The sequence below is a fragment of the Argopecten irradians genome, chromosome 11 (genome assembly GCF_041381155.1).
Source record: "Argopecten irradians isolate NY chromosome 11, Ai_NY, whole genome shotgun sequence".
Classification (NCBI taxonomy): Eukaryota; Metazoa; Mollusca; class Bivalvia; order Pectinida; family Pectinidae; genus Argopecten; species Argopecten irradians.
Genome location: NC_091144.1, coordinates 1,959,826 through 1,982,169, shown reverse-complemented (window position 1 = coordinate 1,982,169; position 22,344 = coordinate 1,959,826). Strand labels below are relative to the sequence as shown.

Genomic DNA, 22,344 nt, shown 5'->3' with positions numbered 1-22,344 from the left:
TATACGTAGTTAAGGACGATATCACACGAGTAGTATGTAAAGTCCAGGTGTAAAACACAAACGTATACGTAGTTAAGGACGATATCACACGAGTAGTATGTAAAGTCCAGGTGTAAAACACAAACGTATACGTAGTTAAGGACGATATCACACGAGTAGTATGTAAAGTCCATGTGTAAAACATAAACGTATACGTAGTTAAGGACGATACCACACGAGTAGTATGTAAAGTCGATGTTATTAAAACAATTTATCATCTTCTAGGATTATACCCACATTAAACAAGAGAGTAGTAGTACAACAGATAGGGAAAAAAAACCTTTGATAATTTCAATTTGCAACATCTCATTTCGAATGCACTTTTATCATATGGTCGTGTCTGATTTAAAATGTAACGAACATATTGCGACAAATACTTTAGTGTAAGTATTTAATTGTTTTTTTTAATTTGTTGTATTTTCTTTTTTATATAGTTTTTATACAGTTTCTGAATCGCATTGCCTCTAAATGATGATGTTTTGATTCTCTTTTCTACATATATGCATTTATTGTCCAAACGATATATGAAAAATACAACAAAAGGCATTGAAATCATCAAAAACATTTATGTAACCATGGTAACAAAAAAAATGAAATCAACATTTGTCAGTGATTTTAAAATATGGCAGTAAAACGATACAACATGTCATAACATAAAACATGGTTCCTCTATAAATTATCTGAGAGAGCTTAAAACTGTTTTTGATTAGACACTGGGTATTTGGATGATATCTTCTCTTTTCCACAGAACGCCTCGAAAGACAAACACTAATAGTAAAGTGTCCTCAATCTGCTTAAAGGCTTCAAATGCCATCGACTACGGTAACACCAATGGCTACGGTGAGTTCGTACACGAATAACATATAATAAATTTTATCTGGAAACGGATATAATTTTCAAAAAGTGAAGGTATGTTTACATTTGAATGATTCGATTTTTTGACAGATACCATTGGATACCATTCTCTACTGTTCTGATACCTCGAGCATACACAATTGTATCCCCTCTATTAGTCGAATGATATTCTCCAGCACTCGATACATTTTCTTGAACATAGAAATGGTGTCTTGAGTGTTTACAATATGGTTCGAATTCACTTATGATTCGCAAGTAATCAATTCATCTGTTTATTTGAAATTTCAATTCAGATAGAAAAGGTCGTTAAGGTCACCTGTTGTCATTTCTGTGACGACATTCTGTGAACAAATTCATTTGCTAGCCAAATTAATTTTTTGCACTTGAGCTAATATGACTACTATACATATATAGTACTTCCTATCTAAATAAAATATACAATTTGGTTTTTCCTCTGATTAAATACATGGTTTCTATGTACATGTAAATTATGTTATGATATTGTTTGATTGATTAACGTCCAACGTAACGGCTATAATGGCGTCCAGGACACTGAGAGGTGTGTCGATAGCTTTAGGCCAATGTACAGTTGTAATATACATAGCGATAGGACAATCGACTGTTATTGGCCAGCTTTAACGTGAATACATATTTGTCCATTTTGTAGTTTACAGTTATTAGCCAGCTGTAACGTGAATACTTATTGGTCCATTTTGTAGTTTACAGTTATTAGCCAGCTGTAACGTGAATACCTATTGGTCCATTTTGTAGTTTACAGTTATTAGCCAGCTGTAACGTGAATACTTATTGGTCCATTTTGTAGTTTACAGTTATTAGCCAACTGTAACGTGAATACTTATTGGTCCATTTTGTAGTTTACAGTTATTGGCCAGCTGTAACGTGAATACCTATTGGTCCATTTTGTAGTTTACAGTTATTAGATTAGCGAGCTTTAACGTGACCATTTTGTAGTTTACAGTTATTAGCCAACTGTAACATGAATACCTATTGGTCCATTTTGTAGTTTACAGTTATTAGATTAGCGAGCTTTAACGTGAATACATATTGGTCCATTTTGTAGTTTACAGTTATTAGCCAGCTGTAACGTGAATACCTATTGGTCCATTTTGTAGTTTACAGTTATTGGCCAGCTGTAACGTGAATACCTATTGGTCCATTTTGTAGTTTACAGTTATTAGCCACTGTAACGTGAATACTTATTGGTCCATTTTGTAGTTTACAGTTATTGCCACTGTAACGTGAATACTTATTGGTCCATTTTGTAGTTTACAGTTATTGGCCAACTGTAACGTGAATACTTATTGGTCCATTTTGTAGTTTACAGTTATTAGCCAACTGTAACGTGAATACTTATTGGTCCATTTTGTAGTTTACAGTTATTGCCACTGTAACGTGAATACTATTGGTCCATTTTGTAGTTTACAGTTATTGGCCGTTGTAACGTGAATACCTATTGGTCAATTTTGTAGCTTACAGTTATTTGCCAGTTGCAATATTAAAAGTGATTATCTGTTGTTTTTATTTTGCCAACTGTAAAGTGCATTGCTATTGGCTAGACGTAAAACGTTAGTGGTTGTGCTTAACTTTAACATAACACGATATTGGTTAATTTCATAATCGACAGTTATTGGCCAGTTATATTATTATCATACATATTTTTCAGCTAGACAGTCCACGGTGCATTCGTTTTGGTTTTAATCATTCAAATGGAATTGGGTTTGACATGCTTTTGTAGATTTAAACTTCATTACTTTAAAACAATAACATTTACACTATTCATAACACATTTAGGTTGTAGATAATAACATAAAAGGTAAGTATGACAGCCATTGGAAAATACTTGTGTGATTAGGACTAAAGCTTTTAATTGTTTATCTCATTTGAAATATATTGTAAATAGTTCTAGAAAAGCAAAATGATAAATTCTTTTTGGCGTTTATTACTCTGATGGAACACCAAAGACGTCTTGGTCATCCTTCTGTAACAATGGTAATATTAACAATGGTGCTTTTACCCACATACAGGCCAATAACACACTTATACCTCCTACAACAGTCACACAGTATACATAAGCCATTTTTATTTGTATATCAACTGTTTGGTATCCAGCTTCTATTATTCTGATATATAGTGTGAACAAATAGAAACTGGGCAGTAACATTACATATGGAATAGGTATGACAGCGTATACACAACAGACAAAATGTCGGGGAAGGAATTTCTCAGACACAGATCCACCAAGATGTTACGACGAGAATGAACGACATGGAATGGAACAAAATGGTATCAACATGGCAATTTCATTTGATTTGGATAGTTTTGGCATTATTGTTTTAACGTCTTTGGTCAGTTTGCTGTCTGATCAGGAGATAGACATAAATTAGGCGAGTGTGCACGTGCGTGACATTCGAGAGGAGGATGTCATTGCGGGATGACCACTTATGATCTATGTGGTCATAAAAAGCCTTTTGATGCTAGAAATATCAATCCTGCTTCATAAAACAAAAACAAAAAATAATATGGATCGTTTAAAGGGACAATTCATTCAACTACAACTAATTCTTCTCGCGTTTTTATGGACAACAAAAACTATTTTTGGATCAAATAACAACGATGTCAAGGTTTATGCCATTGCGAACAATGTTGAATAAATTACTAACATATCAAAAACAGTATACTAGTAATTGTCACATCGAAAAAAAATGTTACATGGCTTTGAAAGGCCCACTATACCTTTCCTAACGAAAAAATGAAGTTTCTTAAAAACATTGGTAACATAAGGAAATATATATCGATGGCCTAAGATCAAGTTACAATGCAAGATTTCCTGCTCAAACCATGTTAACAGTGAAAATTAATTTCGCTGTTCTGCTGTCTGGCGCAGTGATAGTCAACTAACGCTCGGTAATTAAGACGACGGCTGGGAATATAATACGACCCGCGTTATGAAAATTAACATTTAATCTATTTAACTTTAATTGTTCAGAAGGTGATGACAGCTGTAGTATTAATGGTAAGCCAATAACTTTTGCGACCCTACAAAATTATCAAGCTCGTTTTCCATTCCAATTTCAAAAATTAAAAGCCATTTCGGAAAGATAGTGGACCTTTAATAGTGTTTAAAAGGATATTAATATGTATGACGAATTCGACACTAAAACAGTTTGTATTGATTAAAAAACATTTCTTACTAATTAACAATTGCAGAAGAAAACATGTTTTGGATCCCTTTGTCCTATTGTTTCCAATACCATTGTAACTGCCTCTAAAACAATCAATTGGTAACAGTATACATAAAACGGTTAACAAACTAAAACCTGGGTCATCATTTTAGGAAAATTAAACAAAACGAAACATGCATTCCTAACATGATTAACACAAAACTTCTTCTCAAAGAACTCCTTAGTTCAGTCTGAACAGGACTCAGCGAACATATTCTCCAATGTCAGACATTACATGTATAATGGCCTCGAGATTAAAGCGCTGTTATTAAATAGTTATATGAACCTTTTAGGAGGATAAACGGAAGGTAATCCTTACTAATGGAGATCCTCCTAATAGGTCAATAAGTTAAGATACCAAGATGTATTGTCTTCATTGGTGTTGAGGTTAGTAAGACTACATATTATTTAAAATCGAACCTCAATCGTAATACAGGATGTGTCTATTTTTCTGTTTTCTCTCATGTTGTCCCTCTCGAGTTCTCTCCCTTACTCACTCACTATCTTTCCTTCATTTCCTCCCCTCACAATCCGTGTTAATATCTTACATCTATTTATACACCTATTTAATTACACAAGTATTGATATCTTACATCTTAGACTTAAGTATTGATATCTTACATCTTAGAAACAAGTTTTAATATCTTACATCTTAGACACAAGAATTGATATCTAATATCTTTGACACAAGTATTGATATCTTACATCTTAGACACAAGTTTTAATATCTTACATCTTAGACACAAGAATTGATATCTTACATCTTAGACACAAGTATTGATATCTTACATCTTAGACACAAGTATTGATATCTTACATCTTAGACACAAGTATTGATATCTTACATCTTAGACACAAGTATTGATATCTTACATCTTAGACACAAGAATTGATATCTTACATCTTTGACACAAGTATTGATATCTTACATCTTAGACACAAGAATTGATATCTTACATCTTAGACACAAGCATTGATATCTTACATCTTAGAGAAAAGTTTTGATATCTTACATCTTAGACACAAGAATTGATATCTTACATCTTTGACACAAGAATTGATATCTTACATCTTAGACACAAGCATTGATATCTTACATCTTAGAGAAAAGTTTTGATATCTTACATCTTAGACACAAGAATTGATATCTTACATCTTAAACACAAGCATTGATATCTTACATCTTTGACACAAGTATTGATATCTTACATCTTAGACACAAGAATTGATATCTTACATCTTAGACACAAGCATTGATATCTTACATCTTTGACACAAGTATTGATATCTTACATCTTAGACACAAGAATTGATATCTTACATCTTAGACACAAGTATTGATATCTTACATCTTAGACACAAGTATTGATATCTTACATCTTAGACACAAGAATTGATATCTTACATCTTAGACACAAGCATTGATATCTTACATCTTAGAGAAAAGTTTTGATATCTTACATCTTACACATAAGTATTGATATCTTACATCTTAGACACAAGTTTTGATATCTTACACCTTAGACACAAAACAAATATTTCATGCTCATCCTATTGTTAATGGGATGGCGTTGATAAAAAGAGGTTGTGCTGAATGGTTTTCTTCCTCTCCCTCTTTCTTTTCTTCACCATCCTCCGTTTTGTTCCCTATATGAGAATGCGTATCCACATTACTCTTGTTCTTCTCCATTTTTGCAGGAGGTGTGTACTTGACCCACGTCATGTCTCCTCTGGGGACCCACTCGAACCCTAACTCCCGGGAGTGGTTAATGAGTCCTGTATCATGCGTTGGTATAAAGCCATAAGCAATGTCATTCTTGAGGAGAATTTTGCGAGTGAGGTCACTAAGAATTATGTTGAAGTAACCATTCTCACGATACTCTGGGCGGATATACAGCATGGCCATCGACCCATTATACTGCATACACATATAGGCCCGCAGTGTACCCTGTTCATCCACTAAACACGAGCTGTCGAAACGTTCAACAACACTGTGGAAGTACCCCTCAATGTCTGTTCGGGACCATTCCCAGTCCTGGGCCATAATAGGCACGTGTTCCGGTCCCAGCGTCGATAGACGTAGGCCACAAGGCACTCTGAAGGACAAAATTATATAGACAATTTTTGAAGACGTATTTAAATATGCCAGACAATATAACAAGTAAAGCAGATATATGTGCAAACAAACAGCTTTGCTAGTATTGGGTTCCGCTCGGTTTCTGATACAGACGGTTGGTGACCATTAACTATGGATAGAGACAAATGAGGGCTGCTAGTTTAAAGACCGTAGCGAGATGATGTAAGTTTAAAAACCTAGTATAATTGCTATTACGACAATGGTACGTGCGACAAGTTCTTAAGTGAATGGAAGGCTCTCACTTCGACCTTACACGACATACTTCTATCATTACTGGCCCTCATTTTCGCTAGCCAAGGGTTACGATTCGCTAAGTTACTCTAATTCTGAAGAGAGGTAAGCGGATTATAACTCTTGTTTTTTGGAAAGAAAATACGTTTGGGGGGGCAAAGGTCCTCAATATTTTGTAACCCCCCCCCCCCCCCCCCCCCCTTAAAGGAAATTTAAAGAATGCGCAAATTAGCGTGTGAGCGCCGAAGGCGCGAAATTTTGGTGTTTTAGGGGTCTGAGGGTGACCTCCGGGGAAAAATATTGTAATTTAGAATGGCTGAGATGAGTTTTACAATGTATTTTGATGATTTTTGCGAGTGCCCGAAAGCGCGAGATTTTTGTGTTTGTGGGGTCCGGGGCCTCCCCCAGGAAAAATATTACGATTTAGAATAGCTTAAATGAGTTTTAATGAATTTGCGAGCGCCCGAAAGCGCGAGATTTTGGTGTTTGGGGGGTCCGGGGGTCTCCCCCGGAAAAAAATTACGATTTAGAATGGCTGAGATGAGTTTTACGAGGCATTTTGATGAATTTGCAAGCGCCTAAAGGCGCGAGAATTTGGTGTTAGGGGGGTCCGAGGGTCTCCTCCGGAAAAAAAAAATTTACGATTTAGAATGGCTGAGATGAGTTTTACTATGTATTTTAATGATTATATTATAAAGCGTACTTAACATGGTAATTTTTCGATTTAAAGCTACCTGCATTTAGAAATGATAATTGTGTCGTCATAATATTATGTAACCCTACTCGATCTGAATATACCGGCTTCACACCATAGGCACATTGTTGTGTAACATAAAAAATGAATTAATTGTCTCGCTAAGACATATAAACAAATTGATCTTTTAAGAGACATTTTTTTAAAATAGTACATAGAATCCCTTGATAGACATTTTTAGTCTAGTTCGTGTGTATTGAATTTTTACTATTTAAGGTTTGACATTATGTGTTTGAACGTTTGAGGAAATGCGCCGCGCAGCGGAAAATTGTCTAGAATGAAGTACGAAAAATGTGCAGGAGGACCCTTTTTTCTTTCAAATAAGCATTTTTAGAAAATTTCAGTCGGCGAAAATGGGGGGGCAAAAAGACATGTTTGCCCCCCCGTCCTGGGGAACGGGGGGGGGGGGCAGTTGCCCCCCCCCCTGCCCCCCTGCTTCCTACGCCCCTGCCTTGTTTTTTGGAAAGAAAATACGTTTGCAATGGATGTTGATGGTGTGACACTCTACAACTTGTCACGGAGTATGTAATCAGTTAGTTGTTCCTGGAGTATGAGAGGCTGCTACATGTATCTGACTGACATCACTAAATCCGTATGTTAAACATTGTCCTTTGTTCCATTAATCACTGATAGCACACTCAGTAAAGACACAATGGAGGACAGATTGGCGTGAAATCTGCAATTATTCCATAATTAATGTGGTAACTTACGAGAACGTCCCGTGGTCTGCATGATTTTAGTAGGTACGCAGAATGGACTTAGTTCAAACGTGATGACATCACCATAATGACCACCCTTATACGGCCCGTTAGTCCGAAGGCCCGTTAGTCCGAAGGCTCGTTAGTCCGAAGGCCCAATAGTCCGAAGGCCCGTTAGTCCGAAGGCCCGTTAGTCGTAGCCGAAAGGCTCGTTAGTCCGAAACAGTATATTTATGTTATATAGTTAAAATTAACGTATAGTTGCATTTTAACGAAATTATTTTTTCTGCACTGCTGATCTGACAATTTCTATGGAAGTCAAGTTGTCATTCCTCATGGAGCATTGCAAGGTCAAAATTATATCAAGCTTTAAGATGTACGATTGTAAGCCTTATGTACACTGTAATTTGATTGCATTAGGGTTAACGTTGCTCCGTGAATGAATGATTTATATAATCAAATCTTACCAAAAATGAGCATTATTATACCTGTAAACGTCGTTATATTGTACAATATGTACATTTATTTAACGACTTATTTTTGCGTTTCCTTCCCCTTTGTTTGACTTGTTATTTATTTTACCCATAATAACGGAAATGGTCCGCATAATGATATTTTAGGGGGAGATGTTAAACCGATTGCATTGTACATATAATATGCATATACTTTTTAATATCAGATACGTAAACTTACGTATTTCAAGATTATGCTCTTTTTTAAAATTTCGCAACATGTCGTTGTTTATTATCATTTTTCATATCAAATCTAGATATAGATCTAGATTACATACATGTAATTTGCATCGAAACCGTAATAAACGTTTGTTTCGTTTCGAGTACTGTTCGCATATAAATTCCAGTTATATCATCTGTTTTCGGACTGTTGGGCCTTCGGACTAACGGGCCTTAGGACTAATGGGCCTTCGGACTAACGGGCCTTAGGACTAATGGGCCTTCGGACTATTTATCTATTATGGACTGGTTGAGAGGGCACTATTGCCTCATAGTATTGTCGAGGGATGGAATAGTGCCCGAGCCGAAGGCGAGGGCATTATCCCATCATGAGACAATACTATGAGGCAATAGTGCCCTCTCAACCAGGCCATAATGGGTTTAGTACATCACCCTGACATGAGACCGTTTTTCATGTCATCGTAATAGAAGCACGTCAAGCGATACCTCGCAACGCTATCTTCATTTCCACACCACGTTGTTATATTAAAAGTACAACATATGAATTGTCTCAGATACATGAGATTCTATAAAAACGGAATTCAGCTTCATGAAAATTCAAAGTAGATCAATATAGAACATTAGTGAACTGTCCTCTGTAGAAAAGCAACATTTGCTTCCATCCCCGCACACAACAGCCTGTCCGCCATCTTGTCGTCTTGGTCGAAGCGAAACGTTATAATGACGTCATGTAATGGTGACGTCACAATACATTCACGTTCAATTTCGCGCCACTTCAATAGTGCCCGCTTGCCCGGGCACTATTGCAAATAGTATCCATGTGTGTAGCCAATCAGAATCCAGTATTCTGTCACGTGATGTACTAATGGGCCGTAGGGATATAAGGGCGGTCACCATAATGACGACCAAATCACATGGGAGGGATGTTCATATTAAAATGCAACAGCTACCCTGTTTTGAAATAACTGCAGTCCTACCTAATTCTATCACACGTATTTGAGGCTCCTCTACAATGCACATTTTCCTCAATGGCCTACAGAAGTCGCGGCAATGTGACTATGACTACTAGGTCGATCATTTCAGTCTTCTGAATCGTAACGAGATCATCATCTAATGTGAAGGGTGTTAAACCCTGTCATTCCTAGAGGTGTGAAATATAGAGAACTGGTTGTGTCAGGTCAAACTGGGGTACTGTTCTCATATAGGGAACTGGTTGTGTCAGGTCAAACTGGGGTACTGTTCTCATATAGGGAACTGGTTGTGTCAGGTCAAACTGGGGTACTGTTCTCATATAGGGAACTGGTTGTGTCAGGTCAAACTGGGGAACTGTTCTCATATAGGGAACTGGTTGTGTCAGGTCAAACTGGGGAACTGTTCTCATATAGGGAACTGGTTGTGTCAGGTCAAACTGGGGTACTGTTCTCATATAGGGAACTGGTTGTGTCAGGTCAAACTGGGGATCTGTTCTCATATAGGGAACTGGTTGTGTCAGGTCAAACTGGGGAACTGTTCTCATATAGGGAACTGGTTGTGTCAGGTCAAACTGGGGAACTGTTCTCATATAGGGAACTGGTTGTGTCAGGTCAAACTGGGGAACTGTTCTCATATAGGGAACTGGTTGTGTCAGGTCAAACTGGGGATCTGTTCTCATATAGGGAACTGGTTGTGTCAGGTCAAACTGGGGAACTGTTCTCATATAGGGAACTGGTTGTGTCAGGTCAAACTGGGGAACTGTTCTCATATAGGGAACTGGTTGTGTCAGGTCAAACTGGGGAACTGTTCTCATATAGGGAACTGGTTGTGTCAGGTCAAACTGGGGAACTGTTCTCATATAGGGAAATGGTTGTGTCAGGTCAAAAATGGGGAACTGTTCTTATAAATCAAAGTGCCAAGGCCACTCATAGATGCTGTGAATGAAGGACTCAAACAAAGGAATAAAATAATTGATAATTGGTTTATCATTTATATTAAATTTAGTTAAAGATGCTCCACCGATGACAAAGCATAAATGATATTCATCATTTTAACAATGATTGGTGTTTAATTGTGTATATATATGTCTAATAAACACAAAAAATAATAATATAAAATGATTTATTTCGCCTTTGGTGCATGCGCAATCAGTACTTCATTCCATTTAGGATATAGTGCCATGGATTTTTTACGGGATGCAATTAATTGTTTTCATATTTTTAACTTGAAGTCAAATTAAAAGCTCAAACTTTTCAGAGGTGGTAACAGTGTAATGTAAGTAACTTTTGTAACTTCAGAAAAATACTTAATCGTCTGCTCCTGTTTTTGATAGTGAAAAATACCATTTGTCAGCGGTGGAGCATCTTTAACATGTTGTAGAACATTGTATTTATTTTGTGTACAATGTTGAATTTTGGAGTTAAACAAAAGATATTGATTATTGAATTATAATTAAAGTTGATTCAACCACCATAAATTGAATAGGGTTTTTGAAATGACTGAAATTTATTTTATATATTAAAATTTCTTATTTCTGAAATAAGTAGATTTATTAAACCAATGAATCTGGTAAAAATTTGAGTGTTATTTTCGTTTAAAGCATGTAGCCTAAGTAATCTATATACACATATTAATTACTGAAATTATCAATTTCATCAATGTCTCTTTAAAAGAAAAGAAAATAAGTTAATTAATAATATCACTTTGCTTTGCCGATTTTTGACTTATAAATTATGGCCAGATACTTTTGTCAGATAAAAAGTCATAATTTGGTTACCTATTACAACAATCCTTCGATGTTATGAAACATTGTTGCAAATATGTTTGTTTAAACACGGCTTGAACAAGTCGAACAGCAAGTGCTCTGCAGTGCACTTTCACTACGGTAATATAGTAATGAGTTTAAAGGGAGGCAACTCGAGCTTTCACATCTGTATTCTCTAGATGGAAGAGAGCGAAGTAATTTCAACAGATATAGTTTACTACGGTATGTTTTCAGAAAAAAAAAGAAAAATGGAATTAATGTTGACCAAAGATTGACACACCTCATGTATCATTTCTATATGGATTGGTTTGATTTGATCTTAAATAATTAAAAAGGTAGCTATAAATAATAAATTCCTGCAATGAATGGCCTAATAGCATGTGACGGATTAAAAGGAGGCAAGATTGATATCTTGATGGAAAACTTATTGTAAACATTGATTATCGTTGTGACAATTATTGTACATGTGTGTTTTATTATTTATACCTTGAATTAGGGTGTGAAAGTCAACGAAACAGCATTTAATTTTCATCGCGGATTCTTATTATTTTTTTGATGAGCTCAGGCTTGTTTAGCGTATTATATGATTGCTGTTTCAAAACATCAATATTTCAGACTTTAGATACACTCGTCCTTTGAACGCTTGTATTAATGGTTGGAGAGCTGTTATATACAGATAACCGCTAGTGTTTTGTGATGGGAATGCCCCAGAAAGAAACATCTTGCAAGCGCTGGTATGAAGTAAGAAACTTTGCTGGCATCCTCATTCCGTTTACATCGATTATTTTGAAAATAAAATGTAATTATCTGACTGACTGGAATCGGAACTTACAAGTGGTGTTATGGCATAGTGTCCTATGGGTGTGACACCAGAATTCAAACATGTATCCTAACAGAATGATTCAATGTTCAATGTTTCCTCTGGCATTGACTCCAACTTGACAATCTGCCAGACAGGGGTCGTATGTCCTACTCCTAGACCGTTGGGAGAAAACTACAGAAAACTACACATAAAATCTATGTCGATTAAAACAATGTTTGGTGATCTCTGGTAACATGATTTGATTTCGGCGGAGACAGGTAATAATCGAAGTAACACTACCAGACACAGGTTCCTAGTCGGTGATGGTACTGGATTCACCACCTGCTCCATACACAGGTCTACCTCTTTCGTACGATCGGTTTTATTAGCATAAGGAGCGCGTTCGATAAGTTTGTTCGCCGGGGTTATTCGATAATTTTCATTAGATCATTTATTTACTTTCCAAGAATCTAAATTATGGCGGAAAGGAACATAGGCATTTCGAACACTTTATACAAACAGATGGCCATAGAAGTCCCTATACATATCATATAGGCCCGCAGTGTACTAGCCTGCAATTTACCTCCCTGCTAAACACGAGCTGTCGAAACGTTCAACAACATTTCTCTTACCCCTCAATGTCTGTTCGGGATTCCCAGTGGGGCCATAATAGGTCACGTTCGCTCCGGTCCCAAGCGTCGATAGACGTAGGCCAATCATAGCACTCTGAATTGGACAAAATTATACGAGAGGAGATTATATTCACAATTTTTGAAGACGTTTTATTCGATAATATGCCAGTTACACCAAATATAACAAATGTACCCTGAAGGAAATATATGTGCAAACAAACAGCTTTGCTAGGTTGGGTTCCGCTCAGGGATTCTGATTTAGTCCATGCGGTTGACCATTAACTATGGATAGAGACAAATGAGGTCAGGCTGCTAGTTTAGAAGACCGTAAGATGATAATGTAAGTTTTTAAAAACCTAGTATTGTGTTGCTATTTACGACAATGGTACGTGTAATTTTAAGAAGTTCTTAAGTGAATGGAAGGCTCTCACTTCTTGACCTTAACACGACAAACTTCTATCATACACTGGCCCTCATTTTCGCTAGCCAAGGGTTACGATTCGCTAAGTTACTCTAATTCTGAAGAGAGGTAGATTCATATTATTTATTATAACCCTTGCAGTGGCGTAGGAAGATGAAACACGTAATGGGGGGGCAAAGGTCCTCAATATTTTTGTAACCCCCCGTCCCCCCCCCCCCCCCCCCCCCGCTTAAAAATGGAAAAAGGAATAAAAGAATGCGCAAATTAGCGTGTGAGCGCCGAAGGCGCGAAATTTTGGTGTTTTAGGGTCTGAGGGTGACCTCCGGGAAAAAATATTTTTAATTTTATGAATGGCTGAGATGAGTTTTACAATGTATTTTGAAATGATTTTGCGAGTGTTTTGCCCAAAAGCGCGAGATTTTGTAGTTTTGTGGGGTCCGGGGCCTCCCCCAGGAAAAATATATACGATTTAGAATAGCTTAAATGAGTTTTAAAAAAAAATGAATTTGCGAGCGCCCGAAAGCGCGAGATTATTTTGGTGTTTTTTGGGGTCCGGGGGGTCTCCCCCGGAAAAAAAAATTACGATTTAGAATGGCTGAGATGAGTTTTACAGGCATTTTGATGAATTTTCGTGAGCAAGCGCCTAAAGGCGCGAGAATTTGGTGTTATCGGTCCGAGGGTCTCCTCCGGAAAAAAAATTTACGATTTAGAATGGCTGAGATGAGTTTTACTATGTATTTTAATGATTATATTATAAAGCGTACTTAACATGGTAATTTTTCGATTTAAAGCTACCTGCATTTAGAAATGATAATTGTGTCGTCATAATATTATGTAACCCTACTCGATCTGAATATACCGGCTTCACACCATAGGCACATTGTTGTGTAACATAAAAAATGAATTAATTGTCTCGCTAAGACATATAAACAAATTGATCTTTTAAGAGACATTTTTTTAAAATAGTACATAGAATCCCTTGATAGACATTTTTAGTCTAGTTCGTGTGTATTGAATTTTTACTATTTAAGGTTTGACATTATGTGTTTGAACGTTTGAGGAAATGCGCCGCGCAGCGGAAAATTGTCTAGAATGAAGTACGAAAAATGTGCAGGAGGACCCTTTTTTCTTTCAAATAAGCATTTTTAGAAAATTTCAGTCGGCGAAAATGGGGGGGGGGGCAAAAAAAAATCCCGACATGTTGCCCCCCCGTCCTGGGGAACGGGGGGGGGGGGGGCAGTTGCCCCCCCCCCCTGCCCCCCTGCTTCCTACGCCCCTGCCTTGTTTTTTGGAAAGAAAATACGTTTGCAATGGATGTTGATGGTGTGACACTCTACAACTTGTCACGGAGTATGTAATCAGTTAGTTGTTCCTGGAGTATGAGAGGCTGCTACATGTATCTGACTGACATCACTAAATCCGTATGTTAAACATTGTCCTTTGTTCCATTAATCACTGATAGCACACTCAGTAAAGACACAATGGAGGACAGATTGGCGTGAAATCTGCAATTATTCCATAATTAATGTGGTAACTTACGAGAACGTCCCGTGGTCTGCTTGATTTTAGTAGGTACGCAGAATGGACTTAGTTCAAACGTGATGACATGAATATCCCTCACCAATAGTCCGAAAATAATCCCGTTAGGTTATTATCTATATCTCTTAAACAAATCCCGTTCCCGGTCAGTTTGTAGGTCAGCTGGTTAGGTTATAAATCTATATCTCTGAAAATAAATCCCGTCAGGTTGGTCGTTATCTGGTCAGGTTATAATCTACATCTATGTACCAAATCCCGGTCAGTGGTCGGTCATCTGGTTAGGTTATAATCTATATCTCGTAACAAAATCCCGGACAGTTGGTCGGTCATCTGGTTAGGTTATAATCTATGACTCTGGTAACAAATAATCCCGGTCAGTTGTCGGTCATCTGGGTAGGTTATAATCTATATCTCTGTAACAAATTCCGGCCAGTTGGTCGGTTATCTTGTTAGGTTATAATCTATATCTCTGTAACAAATCCCCGTCTTATTTTTGCGTTTCCTTCCCCTGGTTTGACTAGGTTATAAATCTATATCTCTGTAACGGAAATCCGCATCATGATATTTTTTGGGGGAGATCAGTGGTCGGTTTTCTGGTTAGGTTATAATCCCATATCTCTGTAAACAAATCCGGTCAGTTGGAACGTTATCTGTTAACCGTTACAATCTATATCTCTGTAACAAATCCCGGTAACAAATCCTACTATCTCGTAACAAATTCCGGCCAGTTTGGTCGGTTATCTGGTTTAGGTTATAATCTATATCTCTGTAACAAATCCCGGTCAGTTGGTCGGTTTCCTGGTTAGGTATATAATCTATATCTCTGTAACAAATTCCCGTCAGTTGGTCGGGTTATCTGGTTAGGTTACAATCTATATCTCTGTAACAATTCCCGGTCAGATAGTTGTCGGTTATCTGGTTAGTTATAATCTATATCTCTGTAAGCGAAATCCCGGTCAGTTGGTCGGTTTTCTGGTTAGGTTATAATCTATATCTATGTAAATAAAATCCCTCAGTTGGTCGGTCTTCACTGGTTAGGTATAATCTATATCTCTGTAACAAATTCCCGGTCAGTTGGTCGAGTATCTGGTTAGGTTATAATCTATATCTCTGTAACAAATCCCGGTCAGTGGTCGGTTATCTGGTTAGGTTATAATCTATATCTCTGTAACAAATCCCGGTCAGTTGGTCGGTTATCTGTTAGGTTATAATCTATATCTCTGTAACAAATCCCGGTCAGTTGGTCGGTTATCTGGTTAGGTTATATATCTATAGTCTCTGTTAACAAATCCCGGTCAGTTGGTCGATTTATCTGTTAGGTTATAATCTATATCTCTGTAACAAATCCCGGTCAGTTGGTCGGTTTTCTGGTTAGGTTATAATCTATATCTCTGTAACAAATCCCGGTCAGTTGGTCAGTTATCTGGTTAGGTTATAATCTATATCTCTGTAACAAATCCCGGTCAGTTGGTCGGTTATCTGGTTAGGTTATAATCTATACCTCTGTAACAAATCCCGGTCAGTTTCGTCGTTTATCTGGTTAGGTTATAATCTATATCTCTGTAATAAATCCCGGTCAGTTGGTCGGTTATCTGGTTAGGTATAATCTATATCTCTGTAACAAATCCCGGTCAGTTGGTCGGTTATCTGGTTAGGTTATAATCTATATCTCTGGTAACAAATCCCGGTCAGTTGGTCGTAGTTATCTGGTTAGGTTATAAATCTATATCTCTGTAACAAATCCCGTCAGTTGGTCAGTTATCTGGTTAGGTTATAATCTATATCTCTGTAACAAATCCCGGTCAGTTGGTCGGTTATCTGGTTAGGTTATAATCTATATCTCTGTAACAAATCCCGGTCAGTTGGTCAGTTTATCTGGTTAGGTTATAATCTATATCTCTGTAACAAATCCCGTCAGTTGGTCGGTTATCTGGTTAGGTTATAATCTATATCTCTGTAACAAATCCCGGTCAGTTGGTCAGGTTATCTGGTTAGGTTATAATCTATATCTCTGTAACAAATCCCGGTCAGTTGGTCGTTATCTGGTTAGGTTATAATCTATATCTCTGTAACAAATCCCGGTCAGTTGGTCGGTTTATCTGGTTAGGTTATAATCTATATCTCTGTAACAAATCCCGGTCAGTTGGTCGTTATCTGGTTAGGTTATAATCTATATCTCTGTAAACAAATCCCGGTCAGTTTGGTCGGTTATCTGGTTAGGTTATAATCTATATCTCTGTAACAAATCCCGGTCAGTTGGTAAGTTATCTGGTTAGGTTATAATCTATATCTCTGTAACAAATCCGGTCAGTTGGTCGGTTATCTGGTTAGGTTATAATCTATATCTCTGTAACAAATCCCGGTCAGTTGGTCGGTTATCTGGTTAGGTTATAATCTATATCTCTGTAACAAATCCCGGTCAGTTGGTCGGTTATCTGGTTAGGTTATAATCTATATCTCTGTAAACAAATCCCGGTCAGTTGGTCGGTTATCTGGTAGGGTTAGGTTAAATCTATATCTCTGTAACAAATCCCGGTCAGTTGGTCGGTTATCTGGTTAGGTTATAATCTATATCTCTGTAACAAATCCCGGTCAGTTGGTCGGTTATCTGGTTAGGTTATAATCTATATCTCTGTAATAAATCCCGGTCAGTTGGTCAGGTTATCTGGTTAGGTTATAATCTATATCTCTGTAACAAATCCCGGTCAGTTGGTCGGTTATCTGGTTAGGTTATAATCTATATCTCTGTAACAAATCCCGGTCAGTTGGTCGGTTATCTGGTTAGGTTATAATCTATATCTCTGTAACAAATCCCGGTCAGTTGGTCGGTTATCTGGTTAGGTTATAATCTATATCTCTGTAACAAATCCCGGTCAGTTGGTCGGTTATCTGGTTAGGTTATAATCTATATCTCTGTAACAAATCCCGGTCAGTTGGTCGGTTATCTGGTTAGGTTATAATCTATATCTCTGTAACAAATCCCGGTCAGTTGGTCGGTTATCTGGTTAGGTTATAATCTATATCTCTGTAACAAATCCGGTCAGTTGGTCGGTTATCTGGTTAGGTTATAATCTATATCTCTGTAACAAATCCCGGTCAGTTGGTCGGTTATCTGGTTAGGTTATAATCTATATCTCTGTAACAAATCCCGGTCAGTTGGTCGGTTATCTGGTTAGGTTATAATCTATATCTCTGTAACAAATCCCGGTCAGTTGGTCGGTTATCTGGTTAGGTTATAATCTATATCTCTGTAACAAATCCCGGTCAGTTGGTCAGTTATCTGGTTAGGTTATAATCTATATCTCTGTAACAAATCCCGGTCAGTTGGTCGGTTTTCTGGTTAGGTTATAATCTATATCTCTGTAACAAATCCCGGTCAGTTGGTCAGTTATCTGGTTAGGTTATAATCTATATCTCTGTAACAAATCCCGGTCAGTTGGTCGGTTATCTGGTTAGGTTATAATCTATATCTCTGTAACAAATCCCGGTCAGTTGGTCGTTATCTGGTTAGGTTATAATCTATATCTCTGTAATAAATCCCGGTCAGTTGGTCGTTATCTGGTTAGGTTATAATCTATATCTCTGTAACAAATCCCGGTCAGTTGGTCGGTTATCTGGTTAGGTTATAATCTATATCTCTGTAACAAATCCCGGTCAGTTGGTCGGTTATCTGGTTAGGTTATAATCTATATCTCTGTAACAAATCCCGGTCAGTTGGTCGGTTATCTGGTTAGGTTATAATCTATATCTCTGTAACAAATCCCGGTCAGTTGGTCGGTTATCTGGTTAGGTTATAATCTATATCTCTGTAACAAATCCCGGTCAGTTGGTCGGTTATTATCTGGTTAGGTTATAATCTATATCTCTGTAACAAATCCCGGTCAGTTGGTCGGTTTATCTGGTTAGGTTATAATCTATATCTCTGTAACAAATCCCGGTCAGTTGGTCGGTTATCTGGTTAGGTTATAATCTATATCTCTGTAACAAATCCCGGTCAGTTGGTCGGTTATCTGGTTAGGTTATAATCTATATCTCTGTAACAAATCCCGGTCAGTTGGTCGGTTATCTGGTTAGGTTATAATCTATATCTCTGTAACAAATCCCGGTCAGTTGGTCGGTTATCTGGTTAGGTTATAATCTATATCTCTGTAACAAATCCCGGTCAGTTGGTCGGTTATCTGGTTAGGTTATAATCTATATCTCTGTAACAAATCCCGGTCAGTTGGTCGGTTATCTGGTTAGGTTATAATCTATATCTCTGTAACAAATCCCGGTCAGTTGGTCGGTTATCTGGTTAGGTTATAATCTATATCTCTGTAACAAATCCCGGTCAGTTGGTCGGTTATCTGGTTAGGTTATAATCTATATCTCTGTAACAAATCCCGGTCAGTTGGTCGTTATCTGGTTAGGTTATAATCTATATCTCTGTAACAAATCCCGGTCAGTTGGTCGGTTATCTGGTTAGGTTATAATCTATATCTCTGTAACAAATCCCGGTCAGTTGGTCGGTTATCTGGTTAGGTTATAATCTATATCTCTGTAACAAATCCCGGTCAGTTGGTCGGTTATCTGGTTAGGTTATAATCTATATCTCTGTAACAAATCCCGGTCAGTTGGTAAGTTATCTGGTTAGGTTATAATCTATATCTCTGTAACAAATCCCGGTCAGTTGGTCGGTTATCTGGTTAGGTTATAATCTATATCTCTGTAACAAATCCCGGTCAGTTGGTCAGTTATATCTGGTTAGGTTATAATCTATATCTCTGTAACAAATCCCGGTCAGTTGGTCGGTTATCTGGTTAGGTTATAATCTATATCTCTGTAACAAATCCCGGTCAGTTGGTCGGTTATCTGGTTAGGTTATAATCTATATCTCTGTAACAAATCCCGGTCAGTTGGTCGTTATCTGGTTAGGTTATAATCTATATCTCTGTAACAAATCCCGGTCAGTTGGTCAGGTTATCTGGTTAGGTTATAATCTATATCTCTGTAACAAATCCCGGTCAGTTGGTCAGTTATCTGGTTAGGTTATAATCTATATCTCTGTAACAAATCCCGGTCAGTTGGTCGGTTATCTGGTTAGGTTATAATCTATATCTCTGTAACAAATCCCGGTCAGTTGGTCGGTTATCTGGTTAGGTTATAATCTATATCTCTGTAACAAATCCCGGTCAGTTGGTCGGTTATCTGGTTAGGTTATAATCTATATCTCTGTAACAAATCCCGGTCAGTTGGTCGGTTATCTGGTTAGGTTATAATCTATATCTCTGTAACAAATCCCGGTCAGTTGGTCGGTTATCTGGTTAGGTTATAATCTATATCTCTGTAACAAATCCCGGTCAGTTGGTCGGTTATCTGGTTAGGTTTATAATCTATATCTCTGTAACAAATCCCGGTCAGTTGGTCGGTTATCTGGTTAGGTTATAATCTATATCTCTGTAACAAATCCCGGTCAGTTGGTCGGTTATCTGGTTAGTTATAATCTATATCTCTGTAACAAATCCCGGTCAGTTGGTCGGTTATCTGGTTAGGTTATATAATCTATATCTCTGTAACAAATCCCGGTCAGTTGGTCGGTTATCTGGTTAGGTTATAATCTATATCTCTGTAACAAATCCCGGTCAGTTGGTCAGTTATCTGGTTAGGTTATAATCTATATCTCTGTAACAAATCCCGGTCAGTTGGTCGGTTATCTGGTTAGGTTATAATCTATATCTCTGTAACAAATCCCGGTCAGTTGGTCGGTTATCTGGTTAGGTTATAATCTATATCTCTGTAACAAATCCCGGTCAGTTGGTCGGTTATCTGGTTAGGTTATAATCTATATCTCTGTAACAAATCCCGGTCAGTTGGTCGGTTATCTGGTTAGGTTATAATCTATATCTCTGTAACAAATCCCGGTCAGTTGGTCGGTTATCTGGTTAGGTTATAATCTATCTCGTAACAAATCCCGGTCAGTTGGTCGGTTATCTGGTTAGGTTATAATCTATATCTCTGTAACAAATCCCGGTCAGTTGGTCGGTTATCTGGTTAGGTTATAATCTATATCTCTGTAACAAATCCCGGTCAGTTGGTCGGTTATCTGGTTAGGTTATAATCTATATCTCTGTAACAAATCCCGGTCAGTTGGTCGGTTATCTGGTTAGGTTATAATCTATATCTCTGTAACAAATCCCGGTCAGTTGGTCAGTTATCTGGTTAGGTTATAATCTATATCTCTGTAACAAATCCCGGTCAGTTGGTCGGTTTTCTGGTTAGGTTATAATCTATATCTCTGTAACAAATCCCGGTCAGTTGGTCGGTTATCTGGTTAGGTTATAATCTATATCTCTGTAACAAATCCCGGTCAGTTGGTCGGTTATCTGGTTAGGTTATAATCTATATCTCTGTAACAAATCCCGGTCAGTTGGTCGGTTATCTGGTTAGGTTATAATCTATATCTCTGTAACAAATCCCGGTCAGTTGGTCGGTTATCTGGTTAGGTTATAATCTATATCTCTGTAACAAATCCCGGTCAGTTGGTCGGTTATCTGGTTAGGTTATAATCTATATCTCTGTAACAAATCCCGGTCAGTTGGTCGGTTATCTGGTTAGGTTATAATCTATATCTCTGTAACAAATCCCGGTCAGTTGGTCAGTTATCTGGTTAGGTTATAATCTATATCTCTGTAACAAATCCCGGTCAGTTGGTCGGTTATCTGGTTAGGTTATAATCTATATCTCTGTAACAAATCCCGGTCAGTTGGTCGGTTATCTGGTTAGGTTATAATCTATATCTCTGTAACAAATCCCGGTCAGTTGGTCGGTTTCTGGTTAGGTTATAATCTATATCTCTGTAACAAATCCCGGTCAGTTGGTCGGTTATCTGGTTAGGTTATAATCTATATCTCTGTAACAAATCCCGGTCAGTTGGTCGGTTATCTGGTTAGGTTATAATCTATATCTCTGTAACAAATCCCGGTCAGTTGGTCGGTTTTCTGGTTAGGTTATAATCTATATCTCTGTAACAAATCCCGGTCAGTTGGTCGGTTATCTGGTTAGGTTATAATCTATATCTCTGTAACAAATCCCGGTCAGTTGGTCGGTTATCTGGTTAGGTTATAATCTATATCTCTGTAACAAATCCCGGTCAGTTGGTCGGTTATCTGGTTAGGTTATAATCTATATCTCTGTAACAAATCCCGGTCAGTTGGTCGGTTATCTGGTTAGGTTATAATCTATATCTCTGTAACAAATCCCGGTCAGTTGGTCGGTTATCTGGTTAGGTTATAATCTATATCTCTGTAACAAATCCCGGTCAGTTGGTCGGTTATCTGGTTAGGTTATAATCTATATCTCTGTAACAAATCCCGGTCAGTTGGTCGGTTATCTGGTTAGGTTATAATCTATATCTCTGTAACAAATCCCGGTCAGTTGGTCGGTTATCTGGTTAGGTTATAATCTATATCTCTGTAACAAATCCCGGTCAGTTGGTCGGTTATCTGGTTAGGTTATAATCTATATCTCTGTAACAAATCCCGGTCAGTTGGTCGGTTATCTGGTTAGGTTATAATCTATATCTCTGT

General features: G+C 37.5%; 2 protein-coding genes and 1 long non-coding RNA gene across 3 annotated transcripts; all 3 read right to left on the bottom strand.

Annotated features, from left to right (window-relative positions):
- Positions 1 to 590: 590 nt before the first annotated feature.
- Positions 591 to 2,137, bottom strand: LOC138334280 (uncharacterized). The gene is made up of 2 exons (XR_011210083.1): positions 1,900 to 2,137; positions 591 to 1,802 (listed from the first exon to the last, which is right to left on the bottom strand). It is a non-coding gene; the product is annotated as an uncharacterized lncRNA (long non-coding RNA).
- A 1,370-nt stretch (positions 2,138 to 3,507) lies between these two features.
- On the bottom strand, positions 3,508 to 7,987 carry LOC138334278 (uncharacterized). The gene is made up of 2 exons (XM_069282917.1): positions 7,969 to 7,987; positions 3,508 to 6,232 (listed from the first exon to the last, which is right to left on the bottom strand). The coding sequence occupies exon 2, from the start codon at positions 6,178 to 6,180 to the stop codon at positions 5,683 to 5,685; it is 498 nt and encodes a 165-aa protein (XP_069139018.1). The 5' UTR covers positions 6,181 to 6,232; positions 7,969 to 7,987; the 3' UTR covers positions 3,508 to 5,682.
- A 1,802-nt stretch (positions 7,988 to 9,789) lies between these two features.
- LOC138335662 (uncharacterized) lies at positions 9,790 to 10,479 on the bottom strand. Its single transcript, XM_069284824.1, has one exon. The coding sequence runs from the start codon at positions 10,477 to 10,479 to the stop codon at positions 9,790 to 9,792; it is 690 nt and encodes a 229-aa protein (XP_069140925.1).
- Between the last annotated feature and the right edge of the window lie 11,865 nt (positions 10,480 to 22,344).